The sequence below is a fragment of the Lemur catta genome, chromosome 2 (genome assembly GCF_020740605.2).
Source record: "Lemur catta isolate mLemCat1 chromosome 2, mLemCat1.pri, whole genome shotgun sequence".
NCBI lineage: Eukaryota > Metazoa > Chordata > Mammalia > Primates > Lemuridae > Lemur > Lemur catta.
Window position 1 is genome coordinate 34,399,852 of NC_059129.1, and position 22,620 is coordinate 34,422,471.

Genomic DNA, 22,620 nt, shown 5'->3' on the forward strand with positions numbered 1-22,620 from the left:
CGAGGTGCGGAGGAGGAAGCATCCAGATGCAGGGATGCTGCCTCTCTGGTCCGGCGTGGCACTCCCCCATGGGATGAGAGCCCTGTGTCCCAATACTGGCCTGAGGCACCCGGGTTGGGGAGGGGAGACTCCTTATCCTTCCACTGGGCTCCAGGGCTCCGTGCAGTTGGATCATGCTGCCAATTTCTCTTTTCTATCCTCTTTGTCAGCTTTGCAGTTCCTCTTGGTGGGGACCCCGGACTCCTCTGCTGTCTGCCTCTGTGGTCCACTTCTGAGCAGTAATCATTCTCTGCTCTCCTCAATCCAAACCTCAACTCTTTTGCCAGGATGGTCCGACAAGCTGTGTCTCCAGTTGGGCATCTTGCTTCCTCTTTTTTCGCCTTTTACAAATAATCAGTTGATTAATTTGTGTATAATATTGACGGATTTCTAATTTTCTTGGGTGGTGTTATTAGTAGTAGATTTTTAAAGATAATTTGATATAACACAAGTTCTCACAGGGTGTATGACAAATTTAAAATAAAAGTCATTTGCATTTTTTTACAAATTGCAAATTTATTTTTGTTTCTTCATATTTACATATGATTTCCAACTTATAATGGTTCAACTTAAAATTTTTTGTCTTTATAATGGGGCTGTTTTTCACTTTCAGTACAGTATTCAATAAATTATGTGGGATATTTAATATATTATTATAAAATAGGCTTTGTGTTAGTTGATTTTGCTCAACTGTAGGCTAATGTAAGCGTTCTCAGCATGTTTGATTTAGGTGAAACTAAGCTATAGTGATCAGTATGTTAGGTGCATTAAATTCATTTATAACTTACAATATTTTCAACTTACCATGGGTTTATTGGGACATAGCCCCATCATATGTCAAGAAGCATCTGCATTAAACATTAACATGTATTGGGTTTTCTTGACCAATCAACACACTAAAACAAAATGAAAGAATGCTAAAGTCTTTTCTTTTTTCTTATGGAAGAAATGATTTATTATTTTAGAGTAATACACTGGTGTTTCCTTTGGTATTTCCTTAATTCTTTATTTCTTTTTAAATTAAAAAATAGCCTCTTTAAGTGTGCTGAGAGATAGATTCACTTTTTTAATTAAAATTATATCAAAATCTATGTGTCTGGACACAGATTTCGGTTTTCACAAATTTACTTAATACATTTGCATTTTGTCTGAGATGCAGTGGCTCATGCCTCTAATCCCAGCACTTTGAGAGGCTGAGGTGGGAGGATCACTTGAAGCCAGGAGTTTGAGATCAGCCTGGGTAGCACAGCTAGACCCCATATCTACAAAAAAATTTTTAAATTATCTTGGTGTGGTGGTACGTGCTTGTAGTCCCAGCAAAAGAATCACATGATAGTCAATACTAATTTATTTGCTGTATGTTATCACTGTCTTTTCAAACTACTTCATTTCCTATTCTAATTAGAAACTTTTAAATTTTCTTTTATTTAAGCAAAAAGAAGACAATATTCGTTGCTTAACTACACTTGGCCATTTTGGTTTTGAATGTTTTCCCTATCAGTTGGTGAACAGATCTATCCAACAAGGATTTGCTTTTAATATTCTCTGTGTAGGTAAGTGCCAAACACTTTATTTGAATTATTACTTCATTTTTCCCAATGCTTATTTCAACTTAAGTAGTGTAATACTGGTGCTATTAATTCAAGACCATTATTCATGTTTATAATGGTTTCCATCTTCTTAATCATATTATGTAAACATTTTTAAAAATTTAAATACTTCAGTGCTCTTCAAAATCTGACAAACCTTAGTTTATACTTTCTTTCTACATTATATTAATGAGTGAGGGGATCAGGGCTAGCATGTATACATTCAAGACCATCCCAATCTTTAAAGTATTGGAGACCCTTTATTTATTTTTTAAGTAATAATAATAATATTAGTTATTATTATTATTTTGAGACAATCTCTCTCTCTGTTATCTGGGCTAGAGTGCGGTGGTGTCATCATAGCTCATTGCAACATCTGACTCCTGGGTTTAAGCTATCCTCCTGCCTCAGCCTCCTAAGAAGCTGAGACAACAAGCATGCACCACCACACCAAGACAATTTTAAATTTTTTTGTAGAGAAAGGGTCTAGCTATGTTACCCAGGCTGGTCTTAAACTCCTGGCCTCAAGCAATCCTCCTACCTCAGCCTCCTAAAGTGCTGGGATTACAGGTTTCAGCTACTACACCCAGCTGAAAGTAATATTATTTTTAATAGGAAAATCATAATTGTATATATTTATGAGATATGATGTGATGTTTTGATATATGTTTACAATCTGAAATGATTAAATCAAGCTAATATGTCCATCACTTGGCTTATCTATCATTTTTAATGTTGGGGTATTTGAAATTTACTCTAAGTTATTTTGAAATATACAACATATTATTATTGACTATAGTCACCTTGATGTGCAATTATCTCAAAACTTATTCCTCCTATCTATTAAATATTTAAAACTTTGTACCTTTTGACCAATAAATCCCCATTTCCCTTCTCCCCTCTTCCACAGTCTCTTTTAATCATTATTGTACTCTTTAATTCTATGAGTTCAACTTTTTTAGATTTTAAAAATCACAGTAGGAGTATTGCCTCTTCTTAGCCATTTTATGCCCCTATGATGAATTCTCTATTACAGGGGAAACTGGAATTGGAAAATCAACACTGATTGACACATTGTTTAATACTAACTTGAAAGATAATAAATCCTCACATTTTTACTCAAATGTTGGACTTAAAATTCAGACATATGAACTTCAGGAAAGCAATGTTCAATTGAAATTGACTGTTGTGAAAACAGTGGGGTATGGTGATCAATTAAACAAAGAAACCAGGTTAGTGTTTTATTATTTTAATTACAGAAAATATTTCCTTATTTTAAGAAATTTGCCTTCTTTCTCCATAAACTAAATTATAATATCCTTCTAAGATAATTAATACATTTCCTTCCATATTTTAATTCTTTTCTAATAATGTTCTTTTCTTGAAAAATTGATACTTTTGTATATAATTGATTTTCTTACAAGATTTTGAATGAACCTAGTATAGCAAAAATTTGTTAATGCAGTTTCTATTAGTTCTAGGTTATTTCCTTCTTTATTTTATTTTTTATTTGTACAAATTTATTGGATACATGTGTAATTTTGATACACACATAGATTGCATAGTGGTCAAGTCCAGGCTTTGAGGGTATCCAACACCCAAATAATGTATGCTGTAATAATTAAGTAATTTCTCATCATCTACTCCTCTCCCACCCCTTCACCCTTCTGGGTCTCCATTATAAAATTCCATTCTCTATGTCCATGTGTACATATTTATTTAGCACCAATTTATGAGTGAGAATGTGATATTTGACATTCTGTGCTTGGTTTGTTTCATTTAAGAAAATGTACTCCAGTTCCATTTATGTTACTGCAAAAGACATGATTTTATTCTTTTTTATAGCTGAATGGTATTCCATTGTGTATATATACCACATTTTCCTTTTTGGGGGGGAGACAGAGTCTCGCTCTTTTGCCCTGGTTAGAGTGCCGTGGCATCAGCCTAGCTCACAGCAACCTCAAACTCCTGGGCTTAAGCAATCCTTCTTCCTCAGCCTCCCGAGTTGCTGGGACTACAGGCATGCACCACCATGCCCAGTTAATTTTTTCTGTTTATTTTTGGTTGTCCAGATAATTTCTTTCTATTTTTTAGTAGAGACAGAGTCTCGCTCTTGCTCAGGCTGGTCTCGAACTCCTGACCTCGAGTGATCCTCCCGCATCGGCCTCCCAGAGTGCTAGGATTACAGGTGTGACCCACCGTGCCTGGCCTGTACCACATTTTCTTTCTTTCTTTTTTTTTTTTAATTTTTTTTTTTTTTTTTTGAGACACAGTCTCACTCTGTTGCCCAGGCTAGAGTGCCGTGGCATCAGCCTAGCTCACAGCAACCTCAAACTCCTGGGCTTGAGCAATCCTCCTGCCTCAGCCTCCCGAGTAGCTGGGACTACAGGCATGTACCACCATGCTAATTTTTTCTATATATATGTATGTTTTTTTTAGCTGTCCGTATAATTTCTTTTCTATTTTTAGTAGAGATGGGGTCTCGCTCTTGCTCAGGCTGGTCTCGAACTCCTGAGCTCAAACAATCTGCCCGCCTTGGCCTCCCAGAGTGCTAGGATTACAGGCATGAGCCACCGCGCCCAGCCCACATTTTCTTTATCTATTCTTCCATTGATGGACATTTAGTTTGATTTCTTGTCTTTGCTGGTGTGAATAGTGCAGTGATAATCATACAAGTGTGTCTTTTAGATATACTGATTTCTTTTTCTTTGGGTAGACATAGTAATGGGATTCCTGGATCCCATTATTATGGTGGTTCTGTTTTCAGTTTTTCAAAAAATCTTCGTACTACTTTTCATAGAGTTTGTGCTAATTTATATTCCCATCAACAGAGTATAAGCATTCCCCTTTCTCTGCATCCTTGTCAACATCTTATTTTCTGTTCAGTCATTCTGACTGGAGTGAGATGATATTTCCCTATGGTTTTAGTTTGCATTTCTCTGATGATTAGTGATGTTGAACACTTTTTCAAATACCTGTTGGCCATTTGTATGGCTTCTTTTGAAAAATGTCTAGCATATATATTGCTGAATTTTTAATGGAATTATTTGTGGGGGGGGGGTTGTTCATTTGTTTGAGTTCTTTGTATACTCTGGGTACTAGTCTCTTGTATAAATAGTTTGCAAATATTTTCTCCAGTTTTGTAAGTTGTCTGTTCAGCCTATTGATTATTTCTTTGGCTGTCCAGAATGTTTTTAGTTTAATTAAGTCCCATTTGTTTATTTTTGTTTTCGTTGTTTGTGCCTTTGAAGTCTTAGTCATGAATTCTTTGCCTAGACCAATGTCTAGAAGAGTTTTCCCTAGGTTTTCTTCTAGTATTTTTACAATTTTGGATCTTACATTTAAGTCTTTAATCCATCTTGCATGAATTTTTGTGCATGGTGACACATAGGATTTTCCAGTTTTATTTTTTGGCATATGGCAACTCAATTTTTGCAGCACCATTTATTGAAAAGGATATTCTTTCCCCAGTATGTGTTTTTGTTGACTTTGTCAAAGATCAGTTAGCTGTAGATGTGTGGATTTATTTTTGGGTTTTCTATTTCATTCCATTGATCTCTGTATCTATTTGTATACTAGTATCATGCTTGTTTTATTTGCTATTTAGTATTGTGTTTGAAGTCAGGTAATGTGATGCCTCCAGTTTTTTTACTTTGTACTTAGGATCTCTTTGGCTCTTTGTGTTCTTTTTGGTTCCATACAAATTTTAAGATTGTTTTTTCTAACCCTGCAAAAACTAATGTTGGAATTTTGATAGGGATTTCATTGAATCTGTGGATTGCTTTGGATAGTATTGTCATTTTAATGATATTAATTGTTCCAATGCATGAACATGGGAAGTTTTTCCATTTGTTTGTGTCATCTATAATATCTTTCATCAGTGTTTTGTAGAGTTCCTCGCAGAAATCTTTCATCTACTTTGTTAACTATATTCCTAGATATTTTATTTTTATAGTTATTTTAAATGGGATTATCCTCTTGATTTGGTTCTTGTCTAAACTGTTATTGGTGTATACAAAAGCTGCTAATTCTTATACAGTGATTCTGCTAACTGAATTCATTTATCAAATCTAATAGTTTGTTGATGGAGTATTTAGGGGTTTTTTTCGCTGTAAATTCATATTATCAGTGAACAGGAATAATTTGGGTTCCTGTTTTCCAAATTTGGATGCCCTTAAGGTTTTTTTCTTGCGTGGTTGCTCTGACTGGGACTTCCAATAGTATGTTGAATAGGAGTGGTGAAAGTAGGCATCCTTCTCTTGTTCTTGTCCTTAGAGGGAATGCTTTCAATTTTTCCCCGTTTGGATTAATGTTGGTTGTGGGTTCATCATTCTGAGTTATGTTCCTTCTATGCCAAGTTTGTTGATGGTTTTATCATGAAGTTATGCTGATATTTTTTCAAATGTTTTCCTGCATCTATTGAGATAAGCATGTGGGTTTTGTCCTAAATTATGTTTATGTGATATATCACATTTATTCATTTGCATATTTGAATCATCCTTGCATCCTTGGGATAAAAAGCCAATCTCACTGGAGTTAAGTGATATCTCACTGTGGTTTTGATTTTAATTGCCCTGATAATTAGGGATGCTGAGCATTTTTTCATGTTTGTTGGCCATTAGACCATCTTCTTTTGAAAAGGTTCTGTTCATGTCCTTTGCCCACTTTTTAATGGGGTCATTTGATTTTTTTCTTGCTGATTTGCTTGAGTTCTTTATAGATTCTAGTTATCAGCCTTTTATTGGAGGTATAGCATGCAAATATTTTCTTCCATTCTATAGATTGTCTGTTTGCTCTAATGATTGTTTCCTTGGCTGTGCAGAAGTATTTTGTTGATTCTGTGATTGCTATTGGGGTCTTCTTCATAAATTATTTACCTAGGCTGTTGTCTATAAGAATTTTTCCAATATTTTCTTCCAGAATTCTTATACTTTCATGACTTAGGTTTAAGTCTGTTATCCGTCATGAGTTGATTCTTGTGAGTGGTGAGAGGTGTGGATCCTGTTTCAGTCTTCTCCATGTGGCTATCCAATTTTCCCAGCATTATTTATTGCATAAGCATTCTTTTCTCCAGTGTATGTTTTTGTCTGCTTTGTCAAAGATCAGATGGCTATATGAGGATGGTTTTATATCTGGGTTCTCTGTTGTGATCCATTGGTCTATGTCTCTGTTCTTGTGCCAGTACCATTCTATTTTGGTTACTATAGCCTTGTAGTATAGCTTGAAGTCTGGTAAATTGATGCCTCCCAATTTGTTCTTTTTGCTTAAGGTTGCTTTGGCTATCTGGGTCTTCTTTTGTTCCATATGAAGCATAGAATCTTGACTTGGTTAGTCTAGCTAGCAGTTTATAAATCTTGTTTATCTTTTCAAAGAGCCAGATTTTCATTTTGTTGATGCTTTGTATTTTTTTTTTTTGGTCTCTATTTCATTTAGTTCTGCTCTGATCTTTGTTATTCATTTTCCTCTGCTAATTTTGGGTTTGTTTTATTCTTACTTTTCTAGTTCCTTGAGGTTAACATTAGATTGTTAACTGTAATTATTTTACTTTTTTGATATAGGCATTTAATGCTATAAAATTCCCTCTAACACTAATTTTACTGTATCCCAGAGGTTTTGGTATGTTGTGTTTCCATTTACATTCATTTCAAAAATTTTTTACATTTTCATCTTAATTACTTCATTGACCCGAAGATCTTTCAGGAGCATGTTGTCTAATTTCCATGTATTTTTATAGTTTCTGAATTCCCTCTTACTATTCACTTGTAGTTTTATTCAATTTGTGGTCTATGAAGATACTTGATATGATTTCAATTTAAAAAATGTGTTGAGATTTATTTTGTGGCCTATCATATGGCCTATGTTGGAGAATGTTCCATGTACTGATGAGTATATATTTTGCAGTTGTTTGGTAAAATTTGTATGATTTCATTGCTTATACATAGCCTTAGTGTGGTGGCTTTTTCCAATGCTGGTTGTAGTACCTACATATCCAGTGGGTTAGTGAGCTCACAAACTCCTGGTCAGCCACAGTGATATGCATGATGGTGGCAGCACTGGTCATAAGAAGTTTGTCTTGTTCCCATACGATGTGCTTTTGTGTTAGCAGTTATTATAATGAGTTGTGTGGGCTGGCCACCTGACCATTAGGTGGCACTAAAAAATAAGAACCAGCTTCAGTGGTAGTGGTAGCATTTATGCCTGACCTTTGTTAACTGGGAGAAGTATTTGGGTATCCCAGGTGGTGGATTGGGCTGTGGAACCCTGAGGGGCATGGATCTCAAGCTCCATCTCACGGGGTGCACAAAAATAGGCAGAGCTGGTCTAGGCAAGCCTGTACTCAGGCCCCATAATGAAGGGTGCAAGTGCCAGCTTTGATGGGGGTGGTGGAGAAGTCCTCAGGTCCCTGGTTAAATGCCTGGGTAAGGGGCAACTGCTGCTGGGTCAAGTTCTCAGAATGGGGAGGAAGGGACAGTCCTAATGCCACAGCTTGGCTCGTGGGAGTGGGACCTTGTTTCCATTTATGCTCCAGTTACTGTACAGCTCTCTCCCTCACCCTAACTATGGCAGTCTATAAAGGTATTCAGTTTGTCACTACAGTTTGCTTCTAGTCTGCAACATATCTCTGGCTGTAGGAAATGCCCCCTCAGTCATTCAATACCAAGCCTTCAGGGCAGCTCTCCTTCTGCTCAGGTTTTGGTGGTTGTAGGAGTCCAGTTTGAACAGTTTTTGAACTTGAAGTCTATTTTATCTAACATAAGTGTAGCCACCCCTGCTCTCTTTTGCTTTTCATTTGCATGGAATATTTTTTCTGTCCCTGACTTTCAGCTTATGTGTGTTCTTAAAGCTAAGGTGAGTTTCTTGTAGGCAGCATGTAGTTGGCTCTCGTGTTTGTTTCCATTCAGCCAGTCTATGTCTTTTTGTTGGAGAATATATTTTGTTTACATTCAATGTTATTATTGATAGGTAAGAACCTACTGTTGCCATTTTGTCATTTGCGTTCTGGTTGTTTTCAAAAACTTTTTCACCTCTCTTGTAATCTTTGTGATTTTATGATTTTCTGTAGTTCTATGCTTTGACTTCTTTCTCTTTATCTTTTGTGTATGTGTTGTAGTATTTTTTTTTTTGTGGTTAACATGAGGATTACATTAAATGTTTTATATGGGCATATCTCTGAGATATTGTGGGTTCAGTTTCTGACCACCACAATAAAGTAAATATTATAATAAGCCAAGTCTCACAATTTTTTTGATTTCCAATTGTATATAAAGTTATATTTATACTATACTATATCACATTTACAATAGGACTATGTCTGAAAAATGTGTGTCCCTTTATTAAGATACTTTATTGCTAAAAATGCTAATGATTATCTGTGCCTTCAGAGAGTCATAATCTTCCTGCTGATGGAGGGTCTTGCTTCAATATTGATGGTTGCTGACTGATCTGGTGATGGTTGCTGAAGGTTGGGGTAGTTGTAGCAATTTCTTAAAGTAAGACAATGATGAAATTTGCCATGTTGATTGATATTTTCTTTCATAAAATATTTCTCTGTAGCATATGATGTTGTTTGATAGCATTTTAACCACAGTAGAACTTTCAAAATTGGAGTCAATACTCTGAAACCCTGCCACTGCTTTATCAACTAAGTTTATGGTACATTCTAAATCCTTTGTTGTAATTTCAACAATGTTTAGAGCTTCTTCACCAGAAGTAGATCCTATCTCAAGATACTACTTTCTCATTCATAAGAAGCAACTCCTCATCTATTCAAGTTTGATAATGAGATGGCAGCAATTCAGTCCCATATTCAGGCTCCAGTTCTTATTCTCATTCTCTTGTTATTTCCACTACATATGCAGTTAATTCTTCCACAGAAGTCTTGAATCCCTCAAAGTCATCCATGAGGATTGGCTATCTTGTCTGTACTATATTGACTCCTTTGTCAAGTTTAACATCACTAGCAATAAGACATATCCACAATATGTGCCTCCTGTTAGGATATACTGAGAAAGGCAAATTGACTCCATGTTCATGTCAAATTGCACAACCTCAGTCTATTCATTAGAAAATATTATAAAAAACCAAATTGAAAACCATTCTGCAAAATAACCTGACCTATATCATTATATAATAATGAACTTTGTCTCTTGTGACAATTTTTGAATTAAAGTCTATTTTGTCTGACCTAAGTATTGCTATTCCTCTTTTCCTTTGGCTACCATTTGCAAGAATTTTTTTTCCATCTCCTTACTTCCAGCCTATGCATGTCCATAAGGCTAACGTATTTCTTGTAGGCTGCACATACTTGGATCTTGTGTTTGTGTCCATTTAAGCCACTGTATGTCTTTTGATTAGTAAACTTAGTCCATTTACATTTAAAATAATTATTGATAGGTAAGGACTTCCAATTGTGATTTTCTTAATTGTTTTCTGACTGTTTTTTAGTTACTTTCTTTCTCTCTTGTTATCTTCCTTGGGATTTGATTTTTGTAGTGCTATACTTTGATTTTTATCTTTATCTTTTGTGTGTATAGTACAGAGTTTTCCTTCATGTTTTCTATAAGGCTTGTACAAAACATTTTATAATTATTACAGAGTATTTTGTGCTTATAACAACTTTGATTGCACATAAAAATGCTACACTTTTACTTCTCCCCCCATTTTATTAGGTTATTAAATATGAAATGTTCAATTTTGAATCAAAAGTTTAGTTTACTATATCTCAAACAAAAAGCAATACAATTAATCAAAGTATGCACCTAAACTATTGACACAGTGTTGCCATCTTAAGGGTAGCTTGTTTATGCCAGCAGCAAAGAAGCCTGGAGAGCAAGTGGTGATGAAATCACAAAAGGTGTTTTCCACAGCTTGTTGAGATTTGAATATTTTTTCTTGCAAGAAGTGGTCCAAAACCTGGAGGAACTGGTAGTCAGTTGGTGCAAGGTCTGGTGAATGTGGTGGATGACAGAGTTTCCAAGTCCAGCCTCTGTAGTTTCAGCAGCATTGTTTTTTGTGACATGTGCTCTTGCAAGAGGATTAGCCTGTCTCTATTGACCAATTTCAGCTGCTTAATCACAAGCATCCTCATCACTGCATCCAAATGGCTGAAGTAGACATTCACTGTAATTGATTGACCAGGTTTCATGAAGCTGTAGTGGATAATACCAGCACTGGACCACCAAATAGACACCACTAGCTTCTTTTGATGAATATTTGGTTTTGGACTGTTTTGGCACTTCATCTTTATCCAACCATTGTGCTGAATGCTTGTAATTGTCAAAAAGAATCTATTTTTCATCACATGTAACAATATAGTGCAGAAATGTATTACCTTTATGTTGTGACAGTAAAGAAAGGCAAGCTTTGAGATGACTTTTCTTCTGACACTCGTTTAATTCATATGGTACCCATCTATCCAGCTTCTTTACCTTGCCAATTTGTTTCAAATGGTCCAATATTGTTGGAATAGTAACGTTAAACCTTGCTGCTAATTCCCACTAGGTTGAGATGGATTTGCTTCCACTACAGCTTTCAGCTCATCATGATCCATCTTGGTCTCAAGTCACCCACATGGCTCACTTTCAAAATTAAAATCACCAGAATGGAAGTTCTCAAACCATTGATGTACTATGCATTCCTTAGCCACATCTTTCCCAAACACTTAAATGATATTTTGAGCTATCTGCACTGCATTAGTTCCATGATGGAACTCATATTTGAAAATAACATGAATTTTTGACTTATCCATGGTTTCACAAAATTCCTCTTAAAAAAATGGAAAGGTAATCACAAGCCAAACCATGCATTTGAAAGGCTGAGGATAGGATGTACCTTCACAATAGGAAAAAAAAAAAAGACATGTTAAAGTGAAATATCAGAAATATCAACTGTCAAACTTAGTACTTAAGGAAATTGGATATTTCATACTTAATGACCTAATATATTATTGATGTCAATATTTATATTCTTTTTAATATGTAGCCATTAACAAATCATTGTAGCTATAGTTATTTTTAATACTTTCTTTTGACTTTTATAGCATTAAAATTATTTACATATCAACATTACAACATTAGAATTTTCTGATTTCGACTGTGTACTTACCCTTACCAGTAAGTAGTATACTTTTGTATGTCTTCATGTTGCTATTTAACGTCCTTTAATTTCAACTTGAAGAACTCTCTTAGGCATTTCTTGTAAGGCAAGTCTAGTGGTGATGGACCTCCTCAGGTTTTGTTTGTTTGGTAAAGTCTCTATGTCTCCTCCAAGCCTGGTGCTTACTCTGCTCTCACTTCACCATAGGTGACTTGTGGGTTGATGGACTCTCTTTTTACACTGAATTATGCCACTTTGGGGGAGGGATGACACTGGTTAAAGTAAAACTGTTTTTAGCTGCTTCATTGCATTTATTCTTGATATTTATTGCTCAAATGGGGTGCAAAAATCTCTCCACTGGGCTCCTGGGCTCCCATAGAGATATTCTTGTCCATGAGTGTTTGCCAAAATTGATGTTTCCTTGGGATTCTGAGGGCTAGAATTTCCTATTTTGCTATCTTTCCCCTTCAGAAATTTTAGACTTTTGTAATTCCACTTAGTAAATAGAGCTTCTTTTACCATTTTTCTTTAATGTTAACATCCGGTATAGTGATTATCAAAAGAAATGATTATTGCTACAATGCAATTTACCATGCTATAAACTATTCAGTTTCACCTGTCTTTCCACTAATAACTTTTTTTGTTCCAAAATCCAATAAAGGATCACACTTATTATTTATTTGTCATGTCTCTTTAGTCTAATTTAATTTGTAGTGGTTCCCAGTCTTTACCTTTTATGGCTTTTAAATATTTTAGGAGCACTGGCCAGTTATTTTGTAGAATGTTTTTAATTTGGGTTTTCCTAATATTTTCTCATGTTTATACTGAGGCTGTGAACTTTGCAAGAATACTACAGCATTGATTTACCTTTCTCAGTACATCATGACAGTAAAGACATGACATGGATATGTCTTATTACTAGTGATGTTAAACTTGACTAAGATTAAGGTAATATCCACTATAAAGTTACAATTTTTGCTTTGTAATGAAAAAACATCTTGGTTGGTGATATTTGCTTCGAGACTATGGAAATATTCTCTTTCTCCTTAAACTTTCACCCACTTTTTAAAGCATATATTTTGGATTTTGCTTGTAACAATTATCATTCTGGTGTTTTAATGTCAAATTTGTATCTTTCCTCGTCTCTTCTAGGTTTACTAATTTGAATTTTTGTCTAAAGCATAGTTTATTTCTCTCCCAATGATATATTCATTCATTCAATTATTTATATACATCAGTTGGACTAATGGATATTTATTTTATGAGTTATAATACAATGCTATAGCAATTGATTTTGTTGATCAAAATTTTCCAGCCTTGGTCATTGAGAAGTATTTTAGTTAGCTTTCAATTAGTTTCTAGGCCCTTCTGATATCCTCTTATTTAAAACTTTTAATTTTGAGATAATTTTAGATTCAGAGGAGTGCTAAAACAAGTGTACAGAGAGTTTTTGTATACCCTTCACATAGTTTTTCTTTATGTTAATATTTTATGTACCCATAGGGTAAAGCATGGGCCTTATTGTTGATTTAGAATTATTTAATATTATCTTTGTATGGACATGTCATGCACATTTTTATCACTATGGCAAACTGGTATGTATATTAACTATTAAGTGGTGAAAAAGAAGACCAGATTTTATTAATATGTTATGCTAAATGTTTAAATAATCTTTTTTTAGCTACCAACCAATAATTGACTACATAGATGCTCAACTTGAGGCATATCTTCAAGAAGAACTGAAGATTAAACGCTCATTTTTTGATTACCATGATTCTCGAGTCCATGTGTGCCTTTACTTCATTTCACCTACAGGACATTCTCTGAAGTCCCTTGACCTATTAACAATGAAGAACATTGACAGCAGGGTATGTTTGGTAAATAAATCAACTTTTCAATATTTAATATTAATTTTGAGATAATAACATATTTTGAGGGCATTTGCATACAAGTACAGTTACATGTAGCTTAATGACAGAAGTTTGTTCTGAGAAATGCACCCTTAGGTGATTTCATCATTGTTGAAACATCATAGAATATACTTACACAAGCCTAGAAGATATGATCCTACTACATACCTAGGCTATATAACCTTTTATGGTGTGTCCTATTGCTCTTAGGCTACAAACCTGTACAGAATGTTACTATACTGAATACTGTAGACAAATGTAACACAATGGTATCTGTGTATCCAAGCATAGAAAATGCATAGTATTATAATCTTAGGGTACAATCATTATGTATGTGGTCCATCATTTACTGAAATGTCATTACGTCATGCATGGCCATATTTGTTATTTTATAATATGTGTATATATTATAATTATTTTTTCTGTTAATATTTAAAGTATTTGCACCATTTTCCTAGAGCTACCATAGCAAAATACCACAGACTTGGTTGTTCAAACAATAGAAATTTATTTTTTCAGAGTCTTGGAGGCTAGAAGTCCAAAATCAAGGTTTCAGCAGGCTTGCTTTCTTCTGAAGCCTCTATTCTTCTCTAGCAGATGGTTGCCCTCTCTTTGTGTTCTCATGTGGTACTTCCTCTGGCGTGTCTTTATGTGTCCAAGTTTTACTTTCTTTTTTTTTTTTTATTTCAGCTCATCATGGGGGTACATAAGTTCAAGTTATATACAATGTCCATGTCCTGCCCATCCCTCCGAGTCAGAGCCTCAAGCGTGTCCATTCACCAGACAGTTCACATGGCACTCACCATGTAGTCATATCTCCATCCCCTCCCCCCAACCCCTATCTCCCCGAGTCAGCACCCTCAAGCATGACCATTCCCCAGACGGTGCGCAACGCACTCATCATGTAGGCATACACCCATCCCCTTCCCCCCACCCCCATCTCAATCTGATATCTAATTGGTACCCTTCCCTGAGGTGCATTTAGGTGATGATCAGGGAAACCAATTTTCTGGTGAGTACATGTGATGCTTGTTTTTCCATTCTTGGGATACATCACTTAATATAATGGGTTCCAATTCCCTCCAGGAGAACCAAAGAGATGTTGTATCACCGTTATTTCTTATAGCTGAGTAATACTCCATGGTATACATGTACCACAGTTTACTAATCCATTCGTGGATTGATGGGCATTTGGGTTGTTTCCACATCTTTGCAATTGTGAATTGTGCTGCTATAAACATTTGGGTACAGGTGTCTTTGTTATAGAATGACTTTTGTTCTTCTGGGTAGATGCCCAATAATGGGATTGCTGGATCGAATGGTAGGTCTACTTGAATCTTTGAAGCTAAGTTTTACTTTCTTATAAGGACATCAGTCAGATTAGATTCGACTCCATTGTCACAGACTCACATTAATTTAATCACCCCTTTAAAGTCTCTATCTCAAAGTTACATTATGAGGTACTAGGAATTAGGGCTTCAATATATAAATTTTGGAGGGACACAATTCAGCATTTGATAGATTTCAACCTTGACTTACTTTCCAGAGAAATGTAATAAAAATATATCAGTTTAGAAAATAAAATGCAGGTAAAAATACTAAAATAAAACTTTCTTAATTTTTTCTCTAATTAAATGGTAATTCAGATCATGGTCATTTGCTTATTTAGTAGTTTCCCTTTATCCCCAGGGAATAAGTTCTAAGACCCCCCCTCAGTGGATACCTGAAACCATGAATAGTACCAAACCCTATATATGCTATGTTTTTTGGTATATGCACATACTTTTGATAAAGTTTGATTTATAAATTAGACACATTAAGAAATTAACAATAACTCAAAATAGAACAAAAAATTATAACAACATACAGTAATAATAGTTATATGAATGTTATCTTTGTCAATCTCTCAAAATATCTTATCATACTGCACTCACTCTTCTTGTGATTATGTGAGAAAATACAATGCCTACATGATGAGATGAAGTGAGGTGAGTGATGGGTTGATTCACATCCAGGGTGAGAGAGAGTGGGACAGTGTGAAATTTCATCATAATATTTATAATGGCATATAATTTAAAACTTATAAATTGTTTATTTCTGGAAATTTCTATTTTATACTTTTGAAATGCTGTTGATTACAAGTAACTGAAATGGTAGAAAGTGAAACAGCAGATCATGGAAGACACTTGTTTTTTTGAAATTGATTTTACTATATGTTACTATAAAATAATACCATTAATGTTTGACTAGTACCACTGATGGTATGAAACAAAGCTTTTGTGATCCTGGCTACAGGTCCTATCAGGGAGGATTCAGAATGCAAGAGCAGGTAGGCAGCTACTTCTTGATATATAGAAACAGCCAAAAAAGCATGATCCTTTCTAGCAAAAGTTTGGGAAACAAATAGACTTTTTTTCAACAGGGTGGTTAAGTCCCATGACTTTAGCAAAATCTTGATAAAATTTATATAGGACCCTGTTCATTTGATTGATTTTTCTAATCATTCAGTGGTTTCTCATAGTTTAGTTTCATTGTATAGAAAATCATTCATTCTATGTATATAAAAACCAGAACAGGCAGATTTGTAGTCTTATCCAGAGAGAAGGAATTTTAATGTGTATGTAAAAGTCACAGGATTTGCTGTCAGTAGAAGCAGATTTTCAGTATTTGCTTTATCACTTGTTAGCATTCTGTGACCCTGGGAAAAACTTTTGAGATTTCTGTGATTGAAAGCATGAGCAGTGGGTTCAAGCTGTTAGCTTTCAAAACCTGACCCTACCACTTCCTGGCTATCTGGCTTTGGGAAAATCATAAAGTCTCAATTTTTTCTCTGTAGTATTTGTGCAACTCTTCTATAAGTCTAAATTATTATACATAAAAGTTAAAAATTATATCTTTTTTTAAAAATAGAGGGCCAAGGTACATATAAAAGAAACTGTCACATTATCAAATTGTTTTCTATACTCAGCCCTGGTAAAACATGCTGTCTTCAACTTTATTTAGTTGGAAAGAGAAAAAGTTCTAAAGTTGGGTTTCTTTTAACAGAGGAGTCCTAACTTTGTATTGCTCAAACTGAGAATGGACATGCTTGAGGCTCTGACTCAAGGGGATGGGTGGGACATGGACAATGTATATAACCTGAACTTATGTACCCACATGATGAGCTGAAATTAAAAAAAAAAAGAAGAAAGAAAGAAACTTGGTACTTAATCTCATATGTCATTAAGTAGTTGAAAGAAATTAGATTTCTAGTAAAATTAAAATCTGCTTCAAGTTTTTCATTAGCAGTACATTCAATGGTCAGGAACAAAGAGTTTTACTTTTAATTTTATGATCACCTGTGATCATCAAGCCATTTTTCAGATATAGAAAACCCCTAGTTTTCACAAGGACCATTACATAAAGAGGTGGGCAAGAGGGTGTATGTGTCTGCTGCCTTCTCCTTCAAGTTGTTCAATTTTCCTTGAAATATAAAAAGTGCCTTTCCCCTCAAATCTGAACACCTAAAGAATTATTGACAAGAAAAGTTTGGGTTTTTTTTTAAAAAAACAATTTCAAACTATAACGGGGTACAGATGATTTTGTTACGAGGCTTAAGTCAGGGCCACAAATGTGCCCATCACCCAAATAGTGCTCGTTGTATCCATTAGGTGGGTTTTTGCTCCTCTGTTCCTGCCCCCCTCCCCCTACTTGATTTCCAGTGACTTTTACTTTCTCTGTGCATTTGTGTGCCCATCGCTTAGTTTCAATTTATTGGAGTGTACAGGTGGTGTTAGTTTTCCCATTCTTGACATATTTCACTTAGGATTATTGTATCCAGTTCCTTCCAAATGGCTACAATTCATCCTTTTTATGGTTGAGTTGTACACCATGGTATAGATATACCATATTTTGTCTATTCATTCATGAATTGACAGGCACTTGGGTTGATTCCACATCTTGCAATTGTGAATTGTATTGTAATAAACTTTCGAGTTTAGGTGTCTTTTTGATAAAATGACTTCTTTACCTTTGGTAGATATGCAGTAGTGGGATTGCTGCATCCAATGATAGGTCTACTTTTAGTTCTTTGAGGAATCTCCATACTGTTTTCCTTAGAGGCTGTACTAATTTGCAGTCCCACCAGCAGTGTATAAGAACACTGTATTAATATTCTTTCTCTCTGCATCTATGCCAGCATCTATTGTTTGGGGGCTTTTCAATAAAAGCCATTCTGACAAGAGTAAGGTGTTATCTCATTGTGGCTTTAGTTTGCATTTCTCTGATGATTAGTTATGTTGAGCATTTTTTCCCTATGTTTGTTGGCCATTTGTCCACCTTGTTTTGAAAAACTTCTGTTCATTTTTTTTTGCTTACTTTTTAATGGGGTTGTTAGTTTATTTCCTACTGATTTGTTTGAGTTCTTTGTAGATTCTGGATATTAGCCCTTTATAGGATGTGTAGATTGCAAACGTTCTCTCCTGTTTTGTAGGTTGTCTGTTTAGTCTGTTGATTATTTTCTTAGCTGTGCAGAAGTTTTTAAATTTAATCAAGGTCCCATGTGTTTATTTTTGTTGTTACTATAATTGTTAATGGAGTCTTAGTCATAAATTCTTTGCCTAGGCTGTTATCTAGAAGTTTTTCTTCCATTTTATTCTAGAATTCTTATGGTTTTATGCCTTACATTTAAGTCTTTTATCCATCTTGAATTAATTTTTGTGAGTGGTGAGAGATAAGGGTCCTGTTTCATTCTTCTGCATGTGGCTATCAAATTTCCCTAGTACCATTTACGGAATAAGAATTCTTTTTCCCAGCATGTAGTGTTGTGTGCTTTGTCAGAGATCAGCTGGCTGCATGTAGATGGTTTTATATCTGGGTCCTCTGTTCTGTTCCATTGGTATATGTCTCTATTTTTGTACCAACGTCATGCTGGGTTTTTTAATGCAGCCTTGTAGTGTAGTTTGAACTCTGGTAATGTGAAGCCTCCAGCTTTGTTCTTTTTGGTTGGTATTCCTTTGGCTGCTTGGGCTCTTTTCTGGTTCCAAATGAAGCACAGAATTATTTTTTCTAGGTCTGTGAAATATGGCATTGGTATTTTGATGGAAATTACACTGAATCTGTAAATCACTTCAGGTAATATGGACATTTTAACAATGTTGATTCTACCAATCCATGAGCACGATATACAAGTGCTGCCTGGAAAGGATCCAGCCATGTAATATGTTCTTGTTATATTAGAAATGGCTGGATACTTTTGAGACATCCCTCCTATTTCTCCATTTATTTGTGTCATCTGCAATTTTTTTCTCAGTGTTTCATAGTTATCCTTGTAGAGATCTTTCATCCTTGGCTATGTATATTCCTAGGTGTTTTATTTTCTTTGTAGCTATTGTGAATGGTATTGAGTCTTTGATTTTACTCTCAGCTTGACTGTTACTGATATATGGAAATGCTTCTGGTTTGTGTACATTGATTTTGTAATCTGAGAATATGCTGAATTTATTTATCAATTCCAGGAGTCTCTTGGTGGAGTCTTTGGGGTTTTCTAGATACAAGATTATATCATCAGTGAAAAGTGATAGTTTGACCCCCTCTTTCCTGATTTGAATACCCTTTATTTTTTTCTCTTGCCTGATTACTCTGGCTAGGACTTCCAGTACCATATTGAATAGATGTGATGATAGTGGGCACCCTTGTCTTTTTCCAGTTCTTAGGGGGAATGTTTTCAATTTTTCCCCATTGAGCATAATGTTGGCTGTGGGTTTGCCATATGTGGCTTTTATAATATTGAGATAAGTTCCTTCTATATCTAGTTTGTTGAGGATTTTTATCATGAAAGGGTGTTGGATTTTGTCAAATGCTTTTTCTGCATCTATGAGATGATGGTATGGTCTTTGTTTTTGCTTTTATTTGTGTGGTGAATCACATCTATTGATTTACATATGTTGCACTATCTATCCTTGCATTCCTGGAGTGAAGCCCACTTCTTCATGGTGGATTATTTTTTTGATGTGCTGTTGAATTCAGTTTGTTAGTATTTTTTTGAGGATTTTTTGCGTCTATATTCATAAGGGATATTGGTTTGCAGTTTTCTTTTTTTGTTGTGTTCATTCCCAGCTTTGGTATCAAGGTGATAACTGCCTTTGTAGAATGAGTTGGAGTTGATTCCCTCTTTCTCAGTGTTATGGAATAATTTCTACAGTATGGATACCAGCTCTTGTTTTTAGGTCTTGTAAAATTTGGCTGTGAATTCGTCTGTTCTGGGGATTTTTGTTGCTGTTGTTGAAAGACTTTTTATTACTGCTTCAATCTCATTGCTTAATCATTGGTCTGTTCATGAGTTCTATTTCTTCCTGATTGATTCCTGGAAGGTTGTATGCTTCCAGGAATTTGTCTATTTCCTCTACATTTTGTAGTTTATGTGCATAGACATCTGTAGTATTTATGGATGGTGTTTTGTATTTCTGCACTATCAGTTGTAATATCTCGTTTTACATTTCTAATTGAGCTTATTTGGATCCTTTCTCTTCTGTTCCTGGTTAATGTAGCAAGAGTTCTGTCAATTTTGTTTATCCTTTCAATGAACTTACTTTTTGCTTCACTTACATTTTGTATGAGTTCTTGTTTTCTATTTCATATATTTCTGCTCTGAACTTTGTTATTTCTTTTCTTCTGCTGTCTTTGAGTTTGGATTGCTCTTCCTTTTCATTGAGTTGTAATATTAGACTGTTAATTTGTGACCATTCTGACTTTGGATGTGGGAATTTAAGGCTATAAATTTTCCCCTAAGGTATGCTTTTGCTTAGTTTCATGGATTTTGATAGCTTGTGTCTCCTTTGTCATTCAGTTCAAGGAATTTTTTGATTTCCATTTTAATTTCATTTTGACCCAATAATCATTCAGTAGCAATTTGTTTAATTTCCATGACTTTGTGTAGAATTGAATGTTATTCTTGGAGTTGATTTCTAGTTTTAACCCATTGTTGTCTGAGAATATATGGAGCATGATTTTGATTTTTTAAAATTTGTTGAGACATTGTTTTTTGGCCTACGATATGCTCAATCTTGGGAAATATCCCATGTGCTTATAAGAAGAATGTATATTCTGTAGTTTTTGGTTAGAATGTTTTGTAAATATCTGTTAGGTCCATTTGTTCTAAGGTCTCATTTAAGTCCAGTTTTTCTTTATTTATTTTTTGCTTTGATGATCTGTCCAGCTCTGATAGTGGGGTGTTGAAGTCCCTAGCAATTACGATGCTATTATTTAATTCTTTGCTTACCTCTAGTAGAATTTGTTTTATCTGTCTGGGAGCTCCTATGTTAGGAGTATGTATAGTTAGGATTGTTATGTCTTCTTGTAGAATTGGACCCTTTACCATTACATAATGACCATCTCTGTATTTCTTTACCTTTATTGGCTTAACATTTGCTTTATCTGATATGAGAATGGCTACATCGTCTCTCTTTTGATTTCCATTTGTATGAAATATTTTTCCATCCTTTCGCTTTGAGCCTTTATGCATCCTTGTGGGTTAGATGTGTGTCCTGAAGACAGCAGATACTTGTGTTCTGTTTTTTTATCCATTCAGCCAGTTCATGTCTTTGGAGTGCTGCATTTAAACTGTTAATGATTAGAGACAGAATTGACTTTGGGATGCTGTTCTGATCATCATAAATGTTAGTACCTTAATGCTTTGTTTTCCTTCTTGTGCTATTGTTTTGTTGGAATTGTGAACGTTAGCTATTTTCAGTGATTTTACACTGCTGGGTATCTATTGTGCTTGTTCATGTATAATGCAGTTTGGGTAGTTCCTGCTGGGCAGATCTGGCCATGACAAATTCCCTCAGTGTTTGCCTGTCTGGAAAAGACTTAATTTCTCCATCAATTGTGAAACTTAGCTTTGCAGGATATAAAATTCTAGGCTGGAATTTCTATTTAAGAGGATTTAAAATGGGGTCCCACTTCTTTCTGGCTTGTAAGTTTTCCACTGAGAAATCTTCTGTTAGCCTGATGAGTTTTCCCTTGTAGGTCAGTTATTGCTTACATCTAGCTGCTTGTAGAAGTTTCTCTTTCACTTTGACTTTGGCCACATCGATTAGTATGTCTTGGAGGTGTCCTATTTGTTTTGAATCTTCTCAGTATTCAATGACCATCTTGTATCTGGATGTTTGGATCTCTGGCAATACCAGGGAAGTTTTCCTCAATAATTCCCTTGAATAGATTTTTCATTTTTTAACTCTTTCTTCTTCTCTCTCAGGGATACCTATAATTCACATGTTAGTTCACATCACATAATTTCATATCTAAGTGATTGCTCCACCTTTTTTGTTCTCTTCTATGCCTCTTTAAATGACTGGGTTAGCTCAAGAGCCTTGTCTTCAATCTCTGAGATTCTTTCTTCTCCTTGCTTTAGTTTGTTGCTGAAGCTTTCTGCTGTGTTTTGAAATTTCCTAAATGACTCTTTCATTTCTTTAAGTTCTATTATATCCTTCCTTATTTTGTCTAGTTCTTTAGTGACTTTTTCATTGATTTCTTGCAATGTTTTTTGGCTTCTTTTTGTTGGTTTTCAGCTTTCTCTTCAATTCCTTTGATCTTATTTGCCACTCATGTTTTGATTTCCATTTCTTTTATTTTGACAATTTCTTTGAAATTGGAGTTCACTGCTGTAGCTCCATAGTGATCCCTTGTGGGTGTCAATTTGTTTTGATTTTTCATATTGCCAGGGTTCTTTTGCTGATTTCTTCTCATCTGAAACATCTTTTCTCAGCTCAGGACTAACAGGTTTGCAGGGCACCTGTTCTTTGCTGGGAACTCTCTTGCTTAATTAGAAGAAGGGGTGGTTGCTAGATGGTGCTTTTTTTCTTACTCTGGAATGTTGATGTGGCAGGGGAGGGGCATTTGCACTAGAATCCAGTAATGTAGCTTTTCTGGCTTGTTCTGTTCTTTTGTGATTGCCTCTGTTCAAGCCTGTGCTGGATGATTTTGTGCTGGGTGTTGGGTTGTTCACC

The 22,620-nt window shown here is 35.0% G+C and overlaps 1 protein-coding gene across 1 annotated transcript in view; it reads left to right on the forward strand.

Annotated features, from left to right (window-relative positions):
- The first annotated feature begins 987 nt into the window (after positions 1-987).
- The window catches only part of SEPTIN14 (septin 14), a 99,011-nt gene continuing 77,378 nt past the window's right edge, over positions 988-22,620 (forward strand). Inside the window, exons 1-4 of the mRNA XM_045542168.1 lie at positions 988-1,005; positions 1,472-1,592; positions 2,665-2,860; positions 13,405-13,591. Coding sequence (XP_045398124.1) covers positions 988-1,005; positions 1,472-1,592; positions 2,665-2,860; positions 13,405-13,591 — 522 coding nt within the window. The remainder of the gene's footprint in view (positions 1,006-1,471; positions 1,593-2,664; positions 2,861-13,404; positions 13,592-22,620) is intronic.